This window comes from Hermetia illucens, chromosome 5, assembly GCF_905115235.1.
Source record: "Hermetia illucens chromosome 5, iHerIll2.2.curated.20191125, whole genome shotgun sequence".
Classification (NCBI taxonomy): Eukaryota; Metazoa; Arthropoda; class Insecta; order Diptera; family Stratiomyidae; genus Hermetia; species Hermetia illucens.
Genome location: NC_051853.1, coordinates 15,270,213 through 15,288,632, shown reverse-complemented (window position 1 = coordinate 15,288,632; position 18,420 = coordinate 15,270,213). Strand labels below are relative to the sequence as shown.

General features: G+C 47.0%; 1 protein-coding gene across 2 annotated transcripts in view; it reads right to left on the bottom strand.

Moving 5' to 3' along the window:
• The window catches only part of LOC119657913 (neuronal acetylcholine receptor subunit alpha-7), a 641,515-nt gene that overhangs the window by 291,173 nt on the left and 331,922 nt on the right, over nucleotides 1-18,420 (bottom strand). For both annotated transcript variants that reach the window (XM_038065097.1, XM_038065099.1), the window contains one exon: nucleotides 3,872-3,981. In XM_038065097.1, coding sequence (XP_037921025.1) covers nucleotides 3,872-3,981 — 110 coding nt within the window. The remainder of the gene's footprint in view (nucleotides 1-3,871; nucleotides 3,982-18,420) is intronic.

The following is an 18,420-nucleotide window of genomic DNA, read 5'->3' as shown; positions in this document are numbered from 1 at the left end:
GAAGTCCTCCGTGAAATCAGTTACAACATCAAGTCCAAAGATACCGGAGCAGAAACTGTCTTCCATTCAAAAAACGAAAGGTGGTGGGTCCTAGTCGAATTAGGCCCGAGTAACCCACGTGCTCTCTGGAAATCCAAGGCCTTGGCTGCCTCACAGAACATAATGAATTGAAGAGGCCATCAAACACGAATGATCGAACGTAACCAATGTCCGGATTGGTATCACTTTTGCAAACCACCGAGGCCAAAAGCTCGTTGTAGAGGAAGTTGCTGATCAATACGCGAAGAAGCTTCTTAACAGTGGGAAAATCAGAATTAGTTGAGTAGAATGTCGGATACGAACCCGGACACGACAACCAAATGTTACAGATGTTTGGATTATGGGCGCAAATCTGCAACCTGTCGGGGACCTAATAGAAGGGAAACATGTCGCAAATGCGATCAGGCAGGCCAAACACCTACAACGAAAAGGAAAGTTGCGTCCTATGCTTGGACCGTGGCGCGTCTGATGAGAACGTTGCGCACTCTGCCGGCTCGAGACGGTGTCCAGTCTTCAGAGCAGAACTGGAAAGAACTAGGACGCGGTCACCATCATTCGTATCCTACAAATCAATATGTACTGGAGGACAACCGCTCACGAGTTGCTAATGCAGTTCGCTGCGGAGACCACAGTACCGAAACAAAGACCCAGCTTCATGGCGCCCTGATATATCAGACACCGCTCTCATCTGGGTTCGGGGCAACACCCACGTTAGGGTTGTTACCCAAGGCCAAGTGAACTGCTTTGTCTGGATTCGGTTTTTAGGGGTAATATTTTTCAGTGTCTATCTAACACCGAATGAAACAATGCCGGACTTTTTCGATGCAGGCTTGATGTTCTGAAGGAAGCTATCTTGAGCGCAGGGGGCGGATCCTGGTCGGGCGGTGAGTTCAATTCCAGGGCACTTGAATGGTGCATGCCTCACCCAGACTCCAGAGGGAAACGAAGTTTTAAACACCGGATCCAACCCAACGTTCCGGCGTCCTGGCTGCGAGGGAGGCATTCCCGACGTAACCTTCGCGTCGGAATCACTGGTGTTGGCGGTGGACGAGCTGTGAGTTCTGGAAGAGTTCTCGGCAAGCGACCGACAATACATTGCCTTTGAAGTGGTGAACACAAACTCTTGGTGTTCGCCACCCCGTCCCTCTTTCTGTGAATGGAACGTCGCGAAAGTGAACACGGGAAGGTTTTTCGAAACTCTTGGAACAGGTGGGGCTGCGCTGGGCTACTTTTCTGGTGGCGCTGCAGCTCACACTGTCGTAAATTCGGTTATGAACCTGATAACGATGGCCTGTAGGGTTTCCATGTCCAGGAGGACATCGAGACGTGGCAAACCTTCTATGAATTGGTGGACGGCGAAAATTGTAGAGGAGTGACGCAACGTCTAAACGACTGGCAGGAGACATGTTCCATATTTATAGAGCGCAGATTAGCCAAAAGGAGACTCCGCAGCGTAATAAATAGGAACAAAGCTCGCTGCTTCCAGAATCTGGTCGACGAGGTGAATGCTGACCCGTGGGGACTAGGTTGTCAACTGGTAACCCGAAAAAAATTGACTCTGCGGAAACCCTGTTCAATGAAAGCCGAGCAGATGGACTGCATTGTACGGGTACTATTCACGGTGCACTCCGTACAAGATCATGACGCTTAGGACTGACCGCTCTCTTTATGGAAAACAAGAGCGCCAGGATCTGATTGTATCCCAGCAGAGGTATACAAATTAGTTTTCCAATATCGGCTCAACTCATTCAACGCTTTCCTCAAACGCCCTGTTTGTTTTTCCCCTTTTAGTGAGAAGGTACGCTGATTAGCAAAGGGAAAGGCGACCCTGAGTTACCGTCTTCATACCGCCCCCTTTGTATGCTTGACATTGCTGGGAAAGTGCACAAAAAACTCATCACAAGTAGGCTCACTAAAGTAATACGCGCTGCCGGAGACTTATCCCCTCTGCAGTTCGGGTTCAGAAGATGGTGGGGGTCACAGTTGATGCTGGCATGCAAGTCTTGGATGCCATTCGAGGAGCGGACGCATATAGCCGAATTCGACTGGTAGTACTCCTCACAACCCTGATGTCAAAAACGCCTTTAATTCCGTAAGATGGAAACACATTCCAGGCACACTAGACAATACTTTTCACGTGCCGAACTATCTCTTATGGATATTGAGGAACACTTTGAGGAACCGCTCCCTGCTCTATGAAACGGTAGAGGGTCAGAGGAGGATGGAGGCCACATCGGTGGTAGCGCAGAGATGCATCCTAGGGGTAAAGTGTTATCACCGGAAATGGAAATGTCCGGAGAATGGTAGCTTGCCAGGAGGATTGGAATGCAATCAATTCCATGATCGTAATAATCCAGGAAAAACTGCGAAAAGTAGAAGAAGTGAGGAAGGCGCGGTTACGAACAGAACAGAACGAGACCCAGCTAAAGTAAACTAACTCTGCCCCGTGATGTAAGACCTGAAGGTGGTTCCACGGGGTAGGGGGGATTCGAGGGTGGTTTTAGTGGGTAAAAACTCCACACTCTAGCTTGCCCAGGACAGAGTCTTCTGAAGATTTCCACCTCTTTAAAAAAAGAGACGACAGACAGACTGACAGACAAACTTTAATAAGATTTTGTTTCACACAATTTATCTATCCATGGTTGCCGTACTCCTTTGGAATGTGTTAATACCAGCGAAAATGCTGTTAAAAATAAGAAGGACTAATGTTATCAAGCTGCACATTAAAACCCGATTATCAGATCACCATTGAATGGGGTTATAATCCTTATTCATCACAAATTGCATTGGCATCGCAAGTTTAGAGTAGTCTATATAATGTCCTCGCAATTGAGTGGTATCCCCAGGGTTCATTCGATCCTAAGCTCAGCATAATCCCGAAACCGACGAGGTCCTTAAAATCCCTGGGTTGTCATCAATTAATTTAACGGTTACAAACTGCGGTAATAAATTCTCGGCAAGCGAAAAGAATGCGGGTGGATCCTGGTCGACTCTGCACTTAAACCGAGTAAAACATTACCATTTATCAAAGTTGTCGATTAGAGGTTGCACGCGACTCGTTAGCCTCCCTGTTTCCCTTTATCTCTCTCTAAGATTTTCTTGCACCGAGCATCACAGACATTATTAATCATGTCGACAAGGTAATTTAATTTCTCCGCTTTTCCTTTCACAGTCTACGACTCTGTCTGCTTCCGCCTTGTGCCATCACATCGCGATACGTTACGCCACACTTTTCTATTATAGTAAATCTCCTTTCAGCATAAAGTAGTCTGCTGGCGGCATGTTTCCAGGCTCAATAATATTGTCTGTGTAATAAAGGACTTTAAGGAGATTGATTTGAATATGTAGGAAGGCAAAAGTCTATGTCAACGTACTACACACCGTTCCAGTGTTAGCTTGCTGTTCGTTCGAGGGAAGAGGAGATTGGCGTTGTCCTTAGCTCTAAGGACGAAAGCCAATGTAAGTACGGAGACCACAAAACATCCCTTTGTTGGCAGGCAATGTTGGTCCGGGCCAGTCTACATACTTTTGGCTGACGCAACGGCTCCCAAAAAATATAAGGAAATCCTCAAATTTCGTGTTTTAAATAAAGGCTCGTAAGTGAATAGAATCAACCCCCAAAGGATAACGCCCCTCTTCCTATACCATAATTCGCGTGATCCACTCCAAATCGGTTTAGAGGTAGAGGAAATATGAATCTCGTCAGCGGAGGATTAGGAAACATCCAAATATCATGATAAGCATCACAACCTGCTCGACAACCCTGCCGCTGTCCTTTGCGAGGGTTTCGCAAGTCTGGAAGATTAATGAAGACCATTGAATTTTGACTTACCTGTTATACATGAGCACGTCAGGCTTCCAGAGACGATGCGGCGGTATTCGCAAATCACGCACACCACCGTACTCGCTCGAGTTCCACCGTAAATTCATGTCATTCCATTCCTGCAAGCAAAAAACGGAAGAAGTTAAAGTATTTAATTTTAGGCAGGAAAACAGGATGTCCTGGTGGAGAGTATTATGGTTTCGAAGGGATGCTGTTTGCTTCACACTCGTGTATTTGGAACATTTTGATGCCGTCACTACTGTGAGCTTTGGGGTAGGAAGCAACAGCAGGACAATGGCAACGATGATACAAGAAACGATTATTCTGCTGCAGGAAAAGCATTAATCTACGAAAGTCTAATGAGGACGAAATCCAACGTGAGATAATCTGTTTTGTAATCAGTACTCAGGAACGTGTGCTGGAGAAATATATATTGCGAAAAATGACACCAGTTTTCCGTGATGCAAACAGGATTTGTGGCAAGAGCTGAAGAAAAGAAGAAAGAAAATGCCCAAAATTGAAAAAATTCAGATCTAGAAGCTAAAAAGTCCGCTAGATGCCCATTGAATTTTAGATATGGTTGACGTGAAAGCAACTTCGTTGAGCTTCCCCGAATTGAGACTACTAAATATTGTCCAAAATTCTATTTATTTATCTCTGGAAAACCGATATCTGGTAGAGTCAAGAACTTAGGGGCATTACGAGGATCAGACGATCATTCTAACTACGACTAAGGGGTAGAGCTATTCCTGAAATCTAGAAAGTTGGCGTAGTTAACCGTGAAGGTCCGCCCGCTAAGATTGAAGCTCCATCAAAGTGTGTGCTAGCCAGGCTCGAGTATGTGGGCGGTTCCTTTGAGCTCTTTCATGAAGCTTCAGTCTTTGCGGGAGGACCTTCACGGTCAACTTCGCCAACTTTTTAGGTTTCTGGAATAGCTCTGCTCTCTAGGTCGTTGTCGGCCACTTAGAATGATTGTCTGATCCTCCTATTACCCCTAAGTTCCTCACAAATGGCGCCCAACGTGGGGTCATTTGTAATGAACCACCCACCCTTCCTTGACATCCTCAAAAAGACGAAATGGTCTGAGGATGTCAAGGAAGGATAGGAACCTCCGGGGCCGCGCCTCATTCAAGATCTGAGGCAGAAGAGGCAATAATCGCGACTGTGATCCGTCGTGGATCCTCCCCCCCTTGATCGCGGCACTCGGGTCCGGAGACTTACGGCTCCACGCGCGCGCGGTCGAGCCGTTTTTTAAGGTTTTGTGTAGACACAAAACCTTATTAAAATCGGTTTACTGTCTGTCTGTCTGTCCGTCTGTCTGTGTTTTTTTTTTTTTTGAGGAAGTGGAAATCTTTAAAAGACACTGGTCTGGACACACCAGCGTGTGGGATTTTTACCCACTAAAACCACCCCTGACTCCCTCCCTGCCCCGCGGAACCACCATAAGGTATTACATCACGGGGCGGAGTCAGCTCAATCTAGCTTAATCGCATTTCTTCTATACGCGGCGCACGTGACCGTGCTTTTCTCCTTTCCTCTGCCTTTCGCAATTTATCTTGAATAGATGCGACCATGGAGTTGACCGCATCCCAATTCTCTTGATGTGCTAGCATTTTTGGCACCAGATTTTCTGGTACCAGTACCTCTCCTAGAGTCTCCTCTAGATTCCTCCTTTCTTCCACAAATCTCGGACAGTGGTAGAATATATGCTCTGGGTCCTCTGGGACTCTATCACAATTTGGACAGTCGGGTGAGGTCCTCAATTTAAACCTGTGAAGATATTGGAGATATCCTCCATGTCCCGTGAGAAACTGGGTGAAATTATAATTAATCTCACCGTGTCGTCTCTCCAACCACTCCTAGATGGCAGGAATGAGCCTGTGAGTCCACCGACCCTTTCCCGAGCATTCCCACCGCTCTTGCCATCTATTTATGGATCTCTCCCTCTCGGTGCTCTTCGTCTGCGTTAAGGGAGAGATTGGCCTCGCATGGTATATATTCGCCATCTCATCTGCCAAGATGTCAATCGGCATCATTCCAGAGATGACGAATGCTGCATCATCTGAGACAGTCCTGAAGGCAGAGCATACCCTCAGAGCTGTCCTCCTGTAGAATGCATTCAGTTTGCTAGTATTAACTGACATCTGCAACGCCTCGCTCCAAACTGGGGTCGCATAGAGCCTGATTGAGGTCACCACCCTGGCTATAAGCAACCTAGAGGTATGCCGTGGCCCTCCTACGCTCGGCATCATCCTCGCCAGGGCCATACTGGCAGTGGATGATTTATCACAAACATACTGTACGTGTTGCTTATAGCTGAGCATCCTGTCTATCACCACCCCCAAGTATTTGATGGTCGGCTTGGAAGTGATGATATGATTCCCGATTCTAACACAGGCGTAATTTTTCTTCCGGCGCTTCGTGACGAGGACCGCTTCTGTTTTTTCCTCCGCAAGCGTCAAACCAGAGCTCTCCAACCAGCATTTGACAGCACTGATTGCCTCACTTGAGTATAACTCAGCATCTTCAAGATGCTTTGCGACAACAACCAGTGCTATGTCGTCAGCGTAACCCATCACTGTGGCTTCCTCCGGAAGGGGAAGATTAAGAACATCGTTGTACATGATGTTCCACAGTAGTGGGCCCAATACGGAGCCCTGTGGGGCACCCGCGGAAACAACATACTCCTGGGGTCCGTCATCAGTGTCATACCAGAGCCTCCTTTCAGTTAAGTAACTATCGACGATAGCAGCGAGATAGGCGGGAATACCAGCCTTCGCTAGGGATTTGCGTATTAGATTCCAATTGGCCGAATTGAATGCATTTTTCACGTCCAGGGTTACTATCACGCAATATTTGCTGGTACTACCCTGTCCGTGAATTGCATCTTCGGCCAAGCCAGTAACCAATTTGACGACATCAATGGTTGATCTGGCTTTTCGGAACCCATACTACCGATCTGAAAGGCCGCCTTGGCTCTCAACAACCGGGAGTAATCTACTATAGATTACCCGCTCCAACATTTTCCCCACCGTATCCAAAAGACATATGGGTCGGTATGACGATGGTTCACCTGGAGGTTTACCAGGCTTAGGCAGAAGTACCAACTTCTGCCGCTTCCAAGCCACCGGAAATATTCCTTCGGACATGCACGCTTCGAACAACTCAGCGAACATGTCCGGGCTGGATTTCACGGCAAGCTTAAGGGCCTTATTCAGTACTCCGTCCAGGCCCGGCACTTTATTGTCTCCTATTCTGCCGCAGATCTCCAGCAGTTCGTCTTTGGTGACTGGAGGAATTGCCGTCACATTCAGAGGTGGTTGGAATATGTCGGTGCTCTCCTCTTGCTAGGAGAATAACCCCTGGATGATTTTCAGCAAGTGGGTGGGACACGTGATCTGCGGAGAGGGGCGGCCTCTGAATAGTCCCATCACTATTCTATAAGCACTCCCCCACGGGTTTACGTCCGCTTCTGAGCAGAGCTCCTTAAAGCATTTCGCCTTGCTTCGCTGGATGGCGAGCTTGAGGGTTTTGCACTCTTTCTGCCCCTGATCGACTCTGCCTACCGCCCTCTGAGCCGCTCTTCTGGCTCGGTGGCAGGCTGATCGAAGACCGGCCAGTTCATCATTCCACCAGTAGTTTGGTCTTCTACTGGGGAATGAGCACCTCCTAGGCATAGACGCGTCACATGCTTTGGCGATGCATTGAGCCAGATGGACGGCTCTTTCCGTAGAGGCGCCTGCTTTATCAGGTTGATCTAACCAAACCTGTATGAAGGTCTGCTCATCCAAAGATTTTGCAGACCAGCCTAAAACCTTTTTCGGTTTCGGACATGATAGCTCTTTGCCCTGTGGCTCGACACATGTCTTAAAGAAGATTGCCTGGTGATCGCTGTGGGTGTAGCGTTCGCTGACGCACCAGGACATACCACGTGCCAGGGAAGGGCTGATAAAGGTCAGGTCTACAATCGAGCCTGAACCCCGTTTCTGAAAGGTGTTTACAGCACCTTCGTTAGCCAAAACCATGTCCATCTGCGCAAAAGCCTCTAATAGACTGCGCCCCTTAGCATTTGATTCTCTGCTACCCCACTCTTGGGCCCAAGCATTGAAATCACCAGCAATCACCTTTGGACTTCGTCCCCTTGCGTCGAGAACAAGATTATCAAGCATTTGCTCGAATTCAGGCAGTGTCACACTTGGCGGGGCGTAGCAGCTGTATACATATACACCACTTATTCTCGCCGACACAAAGCCACTGGCTGCCTGACTTGCAGTACATTGTATGGCCTGTCGACCACAAGCCCATATCGCCGCTCCACCAGTCGAATCTGTGACCCATACGCCACCGTGACGGTTTCTATACGGTTCACTTATGATGGCAACTTCCATCTTAGATTCGAACGTGGTCTGCTCAAGTAAATCCTGAGGGACCCTGCAATGATTGAGGTTTATTTGAATAAACCTCATTTTCTCATTGCAGTGAGCGCCTTCCTAAATTCCGGACATTTGCCACTTCCGGCAATATGCCGGCATTTGGGGTCCCTATTGCACTCCCTGGCAATATGGCCTTTCTCCCCACACCTTCTGCATCGATCGGACCGATCAATGCTGCTGGTGCATGCCTTCGCGAAGTCTGTCTGTCTGTCTGTCCGTCACACGCATTTTTCTCGGAGACGGTTATAGCGATTGACACCAAATTCGGTAGAAATGTAGGAACTGTGAACGCTCACGCATACAGTGAATTACATCCTTTCACGTCGAATTTAAGGGGGGGTCCCCATACATGCAAAAGGGGGGTGTAAAATTTTTTTCATCAAATATAGTCATGTGTCATATCAAATTAAAGGTCTCGATTAGTACTTTTCAAAGCCGATCTTAGTTTTGACATTCGTTGGAATGGTGGGGAGCGCGGGGGGTTGAAATTGATCACTTTTTTAAGGGGGCCATTCTCAGAAACTACCAAACCGAAAAATCTGAAAAAAAACCAGGAGCCTGCCACTAAATGGTGCTTGGGCTCCGAAATACCTTCCATGCCGATATCTGTTTAAATAAAGTTAATAATAGTATGTTACTACAATTTTTTGTATTTGGTTAGAAATCCCCCTTAAGTTCATCCTAGTACCATGCAATTTTGCAGTGATATAGGCTATAATATAGAGCATGATCTTACCAAGTTTTGTGGAAATCGCACTATTATTAACAAAGTTATAATACCTCAAATTTGTTGCTTCTTTGAAAATTGAAGACTTTGAATGTCAATATCACCCGAAAGTGGATACTCTCACATAATATATGGATATATTACGTGCTACGTACTAAGAAATACACAAAACCTTTCGTACCTGAAGCGTCCAGCTTCCGGTTTCCCGACTTGTTTTATTTTTTAATTTTAGCTCGCGACTAGTTGTTATTCGTTAGGCCGTTGCGAATTCCTTTGCATTGTCTATTTTGAAATCCGGTGCGCACCCACGCATCGGTATAGACACGTTGATTTTGTGCTAATGACACGTGGGGGATCAAAGAGCTCAAAGGACCCCCCCCCCCCCCCACATTCCCGAGCCTGGCTAGCACAGAGGCGTGCAAGAACGTGTCGACCGACCACTTTGATGGGCGGACCTTCACGGTCGTCAACTTCGCCAACTTTTTAGGTTTCTGGGATAGCTCTGCCCTCTAGGTCGTTGTCGGCCACTTAGGATGATCGTCTGATCCTCTTATTGCTTTCGAGTTCATTACAAGTGACTGTCTCCACTCTTTCTGGAAAGCTATTATTACGCCTTCTATCTCCCCATGACATTGAGCGCAATTCATCAAAACTTATGGAAACCGTTTTCGGACGTGTCACAAGTGTACTGACGAGTTTGCTTACTGGTCCTAATGCATTAGCATGAACTGAAGCGGCAGCCTGTGGATTGTTCTCCTTGGATCAGTAAAGGTGCTAAGAGGATCCCAGGGCAAGGTGGCTAAGGCGGAACAACATACGTCGAGGGCTCTATGGTAAATGAGGAGCTTGATTTTTAGTATGCGAGGTCTGAATATCTGGCGCACCTTCAGTTTCAGGTAAGACCTTTACCCTGATGACTGGGCAAGCCAGGATGGATATTTTTCCTGCATTACTCGTGGGATCAAGAGCCAAATAGAAAACAAAAATTTAAAGCGGACTATAAAGGAAGAAAAGAGTTGTTGGTATTCAGGCAGGAGACAGTAGACATTGCGCGCAGTACAGCAAGTGCCAACCGTAGCAAAGTTGTGTTAAAACTATCAACAGGCACCTCTATGAGCAAGGCAGCAGAGGGACTAAGAGCTGACAGGAATGTCGGTCAACAGAAATTAACAAAGCAATGGAGGTCCCCTGGAGTTCCACTCAAGAGCCAGTGGTAGAATACCACATATGTTCTGAGCAAAATTAAACTGTCAACGAGCGAGATGAAAAGGACCCCGTTAAATACCAGGCGATTGTCAAATAATACAACAACAAACGCCTTGAGAACCAACAAAAACGCAATCGATCTTAAGAAGAGGTCGCGCAGCAACACAAGCGCAACGGGATGTACAAGGCCTCAGACGCCAAGTAACCTTTGCAGACAAGTAAGAACCAGCAGACGTCCGACGAGGCACGAACTGCGAAACTCTTCAGCGAAGTGACCAATGGTCACTTACGTGAGACATTGACGGATGGTAATTTCGTTAGCGGCAAACTGGCGCCAGAGGTGTGGCTCAGTGTTAAGGCTAAGTTGTGATATGAGTGGTCATCAAGTATCTGCTAGACCACAAATGGGGAACAGAGAAATGTATCCATTGCTTCGATTCCTCTCAGCTGGTCCGTAGGTTCCGCGCCATAGCATCCAAGCGCCAATTCTCAATGCACTTTCTTGATTCATGCGTCGCTAAGATCAGCCAAGTCTGGGAGGGCGTAAAGCTGAAGGTCATCCTATACAAACAGATCCATCCAGTATATTGTATCGATAAGGACAAGCTCGTTGAACCCGTTGCTTCTTCAAAGTCCCAGAGTTCCCACAGACGACTGGGTGGTGATTAAAGAGGGGGAGCCCCAGGTGCACGGACAACTTTTTCGTCCCCGCATCAATGAAGAGAGGGTGTTTGAAGCCACTGGAAAAGACAGACTATAAAGTGCGTTTTCCAATTGGGAACGTAAAAAGGCGCTTTGCTCCCCTGAAAAAATATGACGACGGGCATTCAGTCGCCGCCTCCAACTAGCTGTTGTAGGAGATGAAAATCGACGGTTCGACGTATACTTACGACCTTCCTACGCAAGCAGATTATGCTGAGGGTAGCACAGGTAGATAGTAGTCAATGGGCGCCTCAGCTAAGCTGCTGCTCATCTTCCAAGAGGAAAACATTGACTTCGTATTAATACAGGAGCCTGGGATCAGTGGAAGCCGAAATCAACAAAAAACTCCGAAGCAAATATTTTAATTTATTCCTGAGCACAGGAGACACTGATCGGGACCGAGCCCGAGTTTGTATCCTCGCCAGGAAGAGTATGCACGTTTTTCTGTATTTTTTATGTTTTTTATGTTTCTGATTTCAACAAACTGGAACAGGCAGGAACAGAGAACATGTACATCACCTCGGCCTACATTTCCGGTGAACAAATTGGGGCGACAGACGAACTAGGGTCAAGTTCTGAGTTCTAGAAAAGTTTGGTGCCTCGCTAAATATAACAAGAGCGCACTGCTACACATTGTAGAATCTGGATCTGGAACATTTGTCTAACGTGAGGAAGTTAATCTGAACCATCTGTCGAACTACTGGCAAACCATATAAGGACCGCCTCAAGGGGTAAAAATTAGCCGTCAAGACAACCAGGGAGCGGTCCTGGTTGGACTGCTGCTGAAATACAAAAAGCGCCAGTAAATCTGCGAGTGTCAGTAAGATTCTGGCCAAGTCTATCCTTTCTTAGAAGGTCAGAAGACTGACGGACTGGTCAGACGTGGCTCTGCTCTTGCAGTCCCCCGGTATGCATAGTCTTTGTCCCACGGGTTGCTTTCGAGATCCGCTGAGTTCAGACGACGGGTCTCCCCCTATCGATTGCGCCCATAACAACACCCGATCGCAAGATCTTTTGGGCCTGATGTATGCAACTGCGAATAAGGTTACGGTGGTATTGGCTTATCAACAGCCATGCTACCAAACTCAACATACCCTACATTTTGCATTGTCGAAGTTGAGAAGAGGGGGAGAAGCCCTCAGGAACTTTTTTTTTGCGGTTGCCTTGCTCTGCCTATTGTCAGGGTGCGGACACTAGGTAAACCATTTTTTGAAGATCTCGAAATATCTCTAGTATCAAGATGCGAGAGCTGCTTCATGAATGCTACAGGCCGACTCCGAAGATGTAAGCACCCCTCCCCCCCCCAAACCCCTTGCTCTTACTATAATAGTCATAATCTTAAGAGTTTGAGGCATTAAAATATTAGTGGGTGAAAAAGGCGTTTTTTTCCGATATCAGTTTTTCGTCCTCAGCATAGCTACTCCAAAACAAACAGCCTATTGATAACCATGATATCTGCTTTCTACTGCCTTATCTCTTTTCAACCGTATGGTTGGACCATTAATAGTAATTTATTCAGATGCTAGCGCCAGCAAACGACATTTCCTGGGTAAGAAACTCCAGACATTGGTCATACGCCAGCATTGTGAACAATCTAGTTGAAGCTTTGTCTGCGATGTGATGGCGGCGAAGTATTTCATCGCCGCCTTCGACAAAACCATGACTGTACCAATCTGAATAGGGGCGACTGTGAATACCCCGCCCTTGCTCAGAAGGTCTGTTTCGGTTTTGTACATAGTTAGGAAGAATCCATATTCAGTCATTCATTTCTTAACACACCGCATCACGATGCCCATTATGATTGGCCTTACTGAACCATACATACGGCAAACAGTGCCGCAACGTCATACGCATATCCGACTAGATCCGATTCTTCAGATACCCCTAGTTGTAGGGTTCGAAAGATCCATACCAAGGATAAATCTTTGAGTCGTCCTCGAGGTGACTTCTATTCTGCACTGCCCTCACGGGTCTCGTACAGCAGGATACGGGCCTTGAGCATGCTGTACCAGCTCGCAGAATCGAAGGAGTTTCTTCTTCTGTCACAAACATCACCACTAGTCGACGACTAGTAACTATGTGCCTCAGTGAATCTCACCGGTTGAACCGCTTTTCTATCGCAACCATTGTGATTCGCCCCACTCTAAAATCATATTCACCGTTTCGAACACAGAGGGGCAAATCGTAGTAGGCGGTCATTTGAATGCAAAGAGTATGCCTCAGTTAGACTCCAACTTTTCGGCACCCACTTCGCGAAGGAAGCATCCCTGCTATGACTTTTGTATCGGAATCTGTGGCACCATCAGTAGACGAATGGCGAGTCCTGGAAGACTTCTAGGCAAGTGTTCACCAGGACATCACGTTCGAAGTGGTTGGTAATAGTTGCCGGAGAGCACCAACCCGGTGCTCCACTGCGTGTGGAATGTCGCGAGGGTGAACATCGGGAAGTTCAGCGAAGCTCTTGAAACGAGCAGAGTCACGCTGAAGGGCGCTTCGGGAGGTGGTAGCGTTGTCGTAAACTCAGTGATTAATTGGATTACGACTGCGTGTGAGACTTGGATGCCCCGAAGGGGACCCAGCCGTTGCAAGCCTTCTATATACTTGTGGACGGCAGAAATTGCCAAGCTACAGAGAGAGTGTCATAAGCTCCGTGTTTGGCACACGCCAACGAGGAAGCATGCGCCATAAAGGCAGAGTACAGATCAGCAAAAAGGGGACTCCGCAGCGCGATAAACAAAAGCAAAGCTCGTGGTCGGCAGTAATTGATCAACGAGGAGAATGAGGACCCGTGGGGACATGACTATAAGGTTGTCTTCCAGAAAATCGGGGCACTGCGGAAGCCCTGCATACTAAGTACCATCCTGATGGACCGCATTGTACGGGCATTATTCCCCAAAGATCCTGTACGGGTAGATGTCAATACCGCGGAAAGCGTCGGGGATTGCCCCCTTTTTACAATGAGAGAGTTCGAAGAAGCGGTTCTCACCATGAAAAATATGAAGACCCCAAGTCCTGATCGTAACCCGACGGAAGTTTACAAAGTGGTGTTACGCCAATGGCTAGACTTGCTGCTCGGGGCGTTCAGCGCTTCCTTGAAGGAGGGCATTTTTCCTTGTCGCTGGAAGGTAGCAAGAAAAGGAGACCCTGAGCTTCTGTACCGACCCCTGCGTATGCTTTACATGGCCAGGAAAGTGCTTGACAAGTTTATCAGGAGTAGACTCGCTGAAGCGATCCGCGCTGGCCAGAACTTATCCCCAAGCCAGTTCGGGTTCAGAACAGGGAGGTCCACAGTGAATGCTGCTATGGAGTTGAGGCACACAGCCGCCGATCTCGACGGACAGTGCTCCTCATAACGCTTGATGTCAGAAATATCTTCAATTCGGTAAGATGGGCAGATATGCTAGGTATATTTGAAAACTCATTCCACGTACCAAGCTATCTTCTGCAGACAATGAGAGGTTATTTGAAAGACCGTTTCCTGCTCTATGAGATGCTGTAGGGCCAGGGAGGATGAAAACCACGTCGGGAGTAACGCAGGAGTGGATCTCTGGAACGCTTCCTACGATAGTCTGGTGAGACTCGATATACCCGAAAGGTCGCGTTTGATCGGTTATGCAGACGACGTTGCAGCACTTGTTGCCGGACACACTGTTGAACAACCTTGCACTGGAAAAAATCGAAGTAGCCATCTTGATCAGAAAGAGAATCCCAACCTTGCGTCCCATATCGATCGGCCAGTTGACTATAGAATCAAAACTTGAGGTTGAATACCCTGATTTATCCTCGAAACAGCAGTGAACAGGGTTGAAACTGGAGCCTCGACCTTGAGTTGACTAGTGGCAAAGCCACGTATTCGGTTCTGCTTCATGGCGCAGAGATATGAGCTAATACCCTTGACAAGGGGGTGCATCGTAAGTACCTTGCTCAAATGCAGAGACAGGGAGTCTTGCGAGGGACGTCTGCTTATCGCACTGTCTCAGAACCAGAGGTGATGGTGATGGCGGAAGTGATCCCCGTTCCCCTCCTTGCCAAGGGGCGTAAAGCTATCTATACCCGTAGCTGCCCGTGGAAAAGTCAACGCACCCTTACCTAGTGGCATCTCTCTCGGCAAAATGAGCCAAGGGCAGATAGACTGCGCGACTCATCGACGCATTGTAAGATTGATTACTTCCTTAGCCAACTTCTGGATGGGCATGGAGGTTTTCAGTCTTACCTGCACAGGATTGAGAAGGCACGATTTTCTGATTGTGTGTTCTGTAATGGACGACACTGAACACACTTTTTTCTCTTGTGAAAAGTGGGGCGGCTTTCGTCAACAGTTTTATGCAGACACAGCGAAGCTCTCTCCAGACAACATTGCCAGAAAAGTGCTGGGGTTGTGTTGCGCGTTATGGTTGGGCACTTCTTATTGCGAAGAAGATTTAGCTCGACCGACGGAAGGACCGGTTGGCAAGGGGTTCCCTGAATTAACAACTCCTTTCCTGACTTGAAGGTTCCCAAAGCCGGGAGAGCGGGAGGGCAAGCCCGAAGTTGGGAGTTGTTGGTAATCCGAAGGCGTACTGTTGAGGAGTCCAACACTTTGTGCGTAAATGGATTCACCTAACCTAATCCCAAAGAAAAAGAGACCATCCGTTCTTTCTGGGGAGCAATTTTTTTCCTCTCCATGTCTTTCCGATAAGGCCTTTTCTCTCCGGCGAAAAGACCTGCTTTCTCGTCTGGTTGGTGGCTTTTGCTGCTTGCCACCTTTTTTCGTGGCGGTATTTCCGATGTCGAACTTGACCTCCTCTTCGTTTTGGCTTATGGAGCTTTTACCTTTACGGTGCTACATCCTATTTCACTAAAAATAACCTTCTCCACTGGGGCAGTGGGCCTTTCTACCTCTTCAATAAGTGGTCGTTGCAGCTATCCACTTCTTGGAAATATCTAAATTCTTACGAGAGCTTAGGTACAGAGGTGGGATCAGGCCCACCATGTTAGTTCACCACCAGGCCGACTGATGGTCATCCGAGGTTACCAAATGGGAGGTATAAGTCGACTTGTTTCAGAAATAACAAAGATCCTTGCCAGTTGGACCACTCAGGCACCAGTGAATCTATTTTAATAAATTTAGTTTTTCACATAACTTTTAAGGAATCAGCAGAAACCCATTAGAACCAAGAAATCTATAGAAGGGCTCATTTCAGTGCAACTCCTTACAACATAAACGCAACCTGGTGTCAAGCACTAAACCACATTCCAATATGTGCTCTGTATTATATGGCATGCAATTTGCGTGTCCCTCGGGTCAATGCGATAATCGTATGCCAGTGGGGGTTGGCAGGAGACCCTCTGACCCATATTCAATCACCAAAATTATATTTGCACTGCGATAAATGTAAACATACAACCCAACATGTTCTATTCCATTGCCGCTTGTAATACAGGACCTGATCAGCTAACGATATTTACATGACCATTTAGGCTTTTGTCTACATCGGAAGCATATTGACGTCGGTCGCCTGGAACCCCATCCACCCAGCACCGGGACGGGATTTCCATATTTTGAACATATGCTCCAGATACAGGGACGTGATTAATTCCATTTATATACATGCGTCGATATCTCTGGCCGATGTCCGAGTCCTGGGTTCGTGTATTACTCAGGAACAGGACACAGTAATGCTAAGCCAATATTTGAACGTTGTCAGTGGAATGGTCTCCCACACATACAGGCAACTGCTATCAAGCATCATAACGAGAAATGACGGAAGGATCTCGATAGACAGCAAATTCGAACAATAATACATTTTTCGAAATAACTTGTGAATCCTGTCCGGAAATAAATTGACCGGACCCCGTTTATGGGCTTGTTAACTTCTGCCAATGCAGACAATTGCGTTATCTCGTCCTGGGAAGCAGTCGCCCCAGCAAATTCGGTAATATTTTCGGAATGTTAATGAGCCACTGGTCATCTAATTGAATTAGGTACCTTTGATTGATGCTCATTGAATGGCAACAGAGATAAATTGGAGCACTATCGACTCACCACCTCCGGAGGGAATCAAATCAGGTTGGACACTTTCTTTGTTGCAGCGAAATGAGACGTGAATCCATTGTGTTTTGCAATTGTGGAATTAGTTTGGTTGATTTGCCAGGCAAGTTAGCCTATGTGTTGTTTTGTGAAATTGAATGGAAGTGAAATATTATGCGATTATAAGCGGAAATATGTTCCTTGCGTGTACATGTGTAATTTATATAACATTCCTCTAATTGAAAATACCTGGATTAGCAGGATTTACGCGACCAAAAACACAGGTTCTGCAGAAACCCTTCAAAATGCTTGAACGCGCCAACCTGTGGGCTTTTTACCGACCCTTGAATCCTCCCCTGCCCCAGGAAATCACGATAAGAGATTACATCACGAGGTGGAGTCAACTCACTTTAGCTTGGTCCATTTTTGTCTCTAAGCGGCGTATCTAACCACGCTTTTCTGGCCTCCTCTGCCCTTTGCAGTTTATTTAGGATAGTTGCGATCATGGAGTTGATTGCATCACAGTCTTCCGTACATGCTACCATTCTCGGCACTAGATTTTCTGATACGGGCACCTTCCCTAGAGTCTCCTCTGGGTTTCTGCTTTTTTCCATAAATTTTGGACAATGAAAGCTCTGGGTCCTCAGGGACTTCATCGCAGTTTAGACATTTGGTTGAGGTTCCAGTTTTCCTCCATGCCCTGTGAGAAACTAGATAAAGTAGTATAGGTGACCTCATCGTTTCGGCTCTCCAACCACTTCTTGATGGCAGGGATCAGCTTATGAGCCCACCGACTCTTTTCCAAGCGATCCCAACGCTTTTGCCATCTATTTACACATCTCTCCCTTTGGGCGTTCCTCGTCTGTGATATGGGAGAGAATAGCTTCGTATTGTATATATTTATCATCTCATTTGCCAAGATGTCAATCGACATCATTCCCGAGATGACAAACCCTGCATCATCTGTGATAGTCCTGAAGGCAGAGCATACCCTTAGGCTTGTCCACCTGTAGATTGTTCTCAGTTTATTAGCATTAACTGAAATCTGCAACGCCTCTCCCCAAACTGTGGTCGCATAGAGCATGATTGAGCGCATTACTCTGGCTATAAGCAACCGATAGGTATACCGTTTGTCAGGATTCTTGCCAGGGGTATATTTGCAATAAATACTTGGTCGGAAAGAAGCAAAGCTTATAACTGAGCAGCGTGTCTATCATCACTTGGAAGTGGTGATTTTAGGGTGCTTGGTGACAAGAACTACTGCCGTTTTTTCCTCCGCAAGTGTCAGGTCAGAACAATGATTGCTTCACCTGAGTATAACTCAGCATCTAGAAGATGCTTTGCAACCACAACCTATGCTGTCGGCTTAATCCACCACTTCCTTCGGATGGAGAAGATTAAGTACATCCTTGCCCATGGTATTCCCTAGTAGTGAACCCAATACAAGGCCCTGCGGGACACTCGCGGAGGCAATATACTC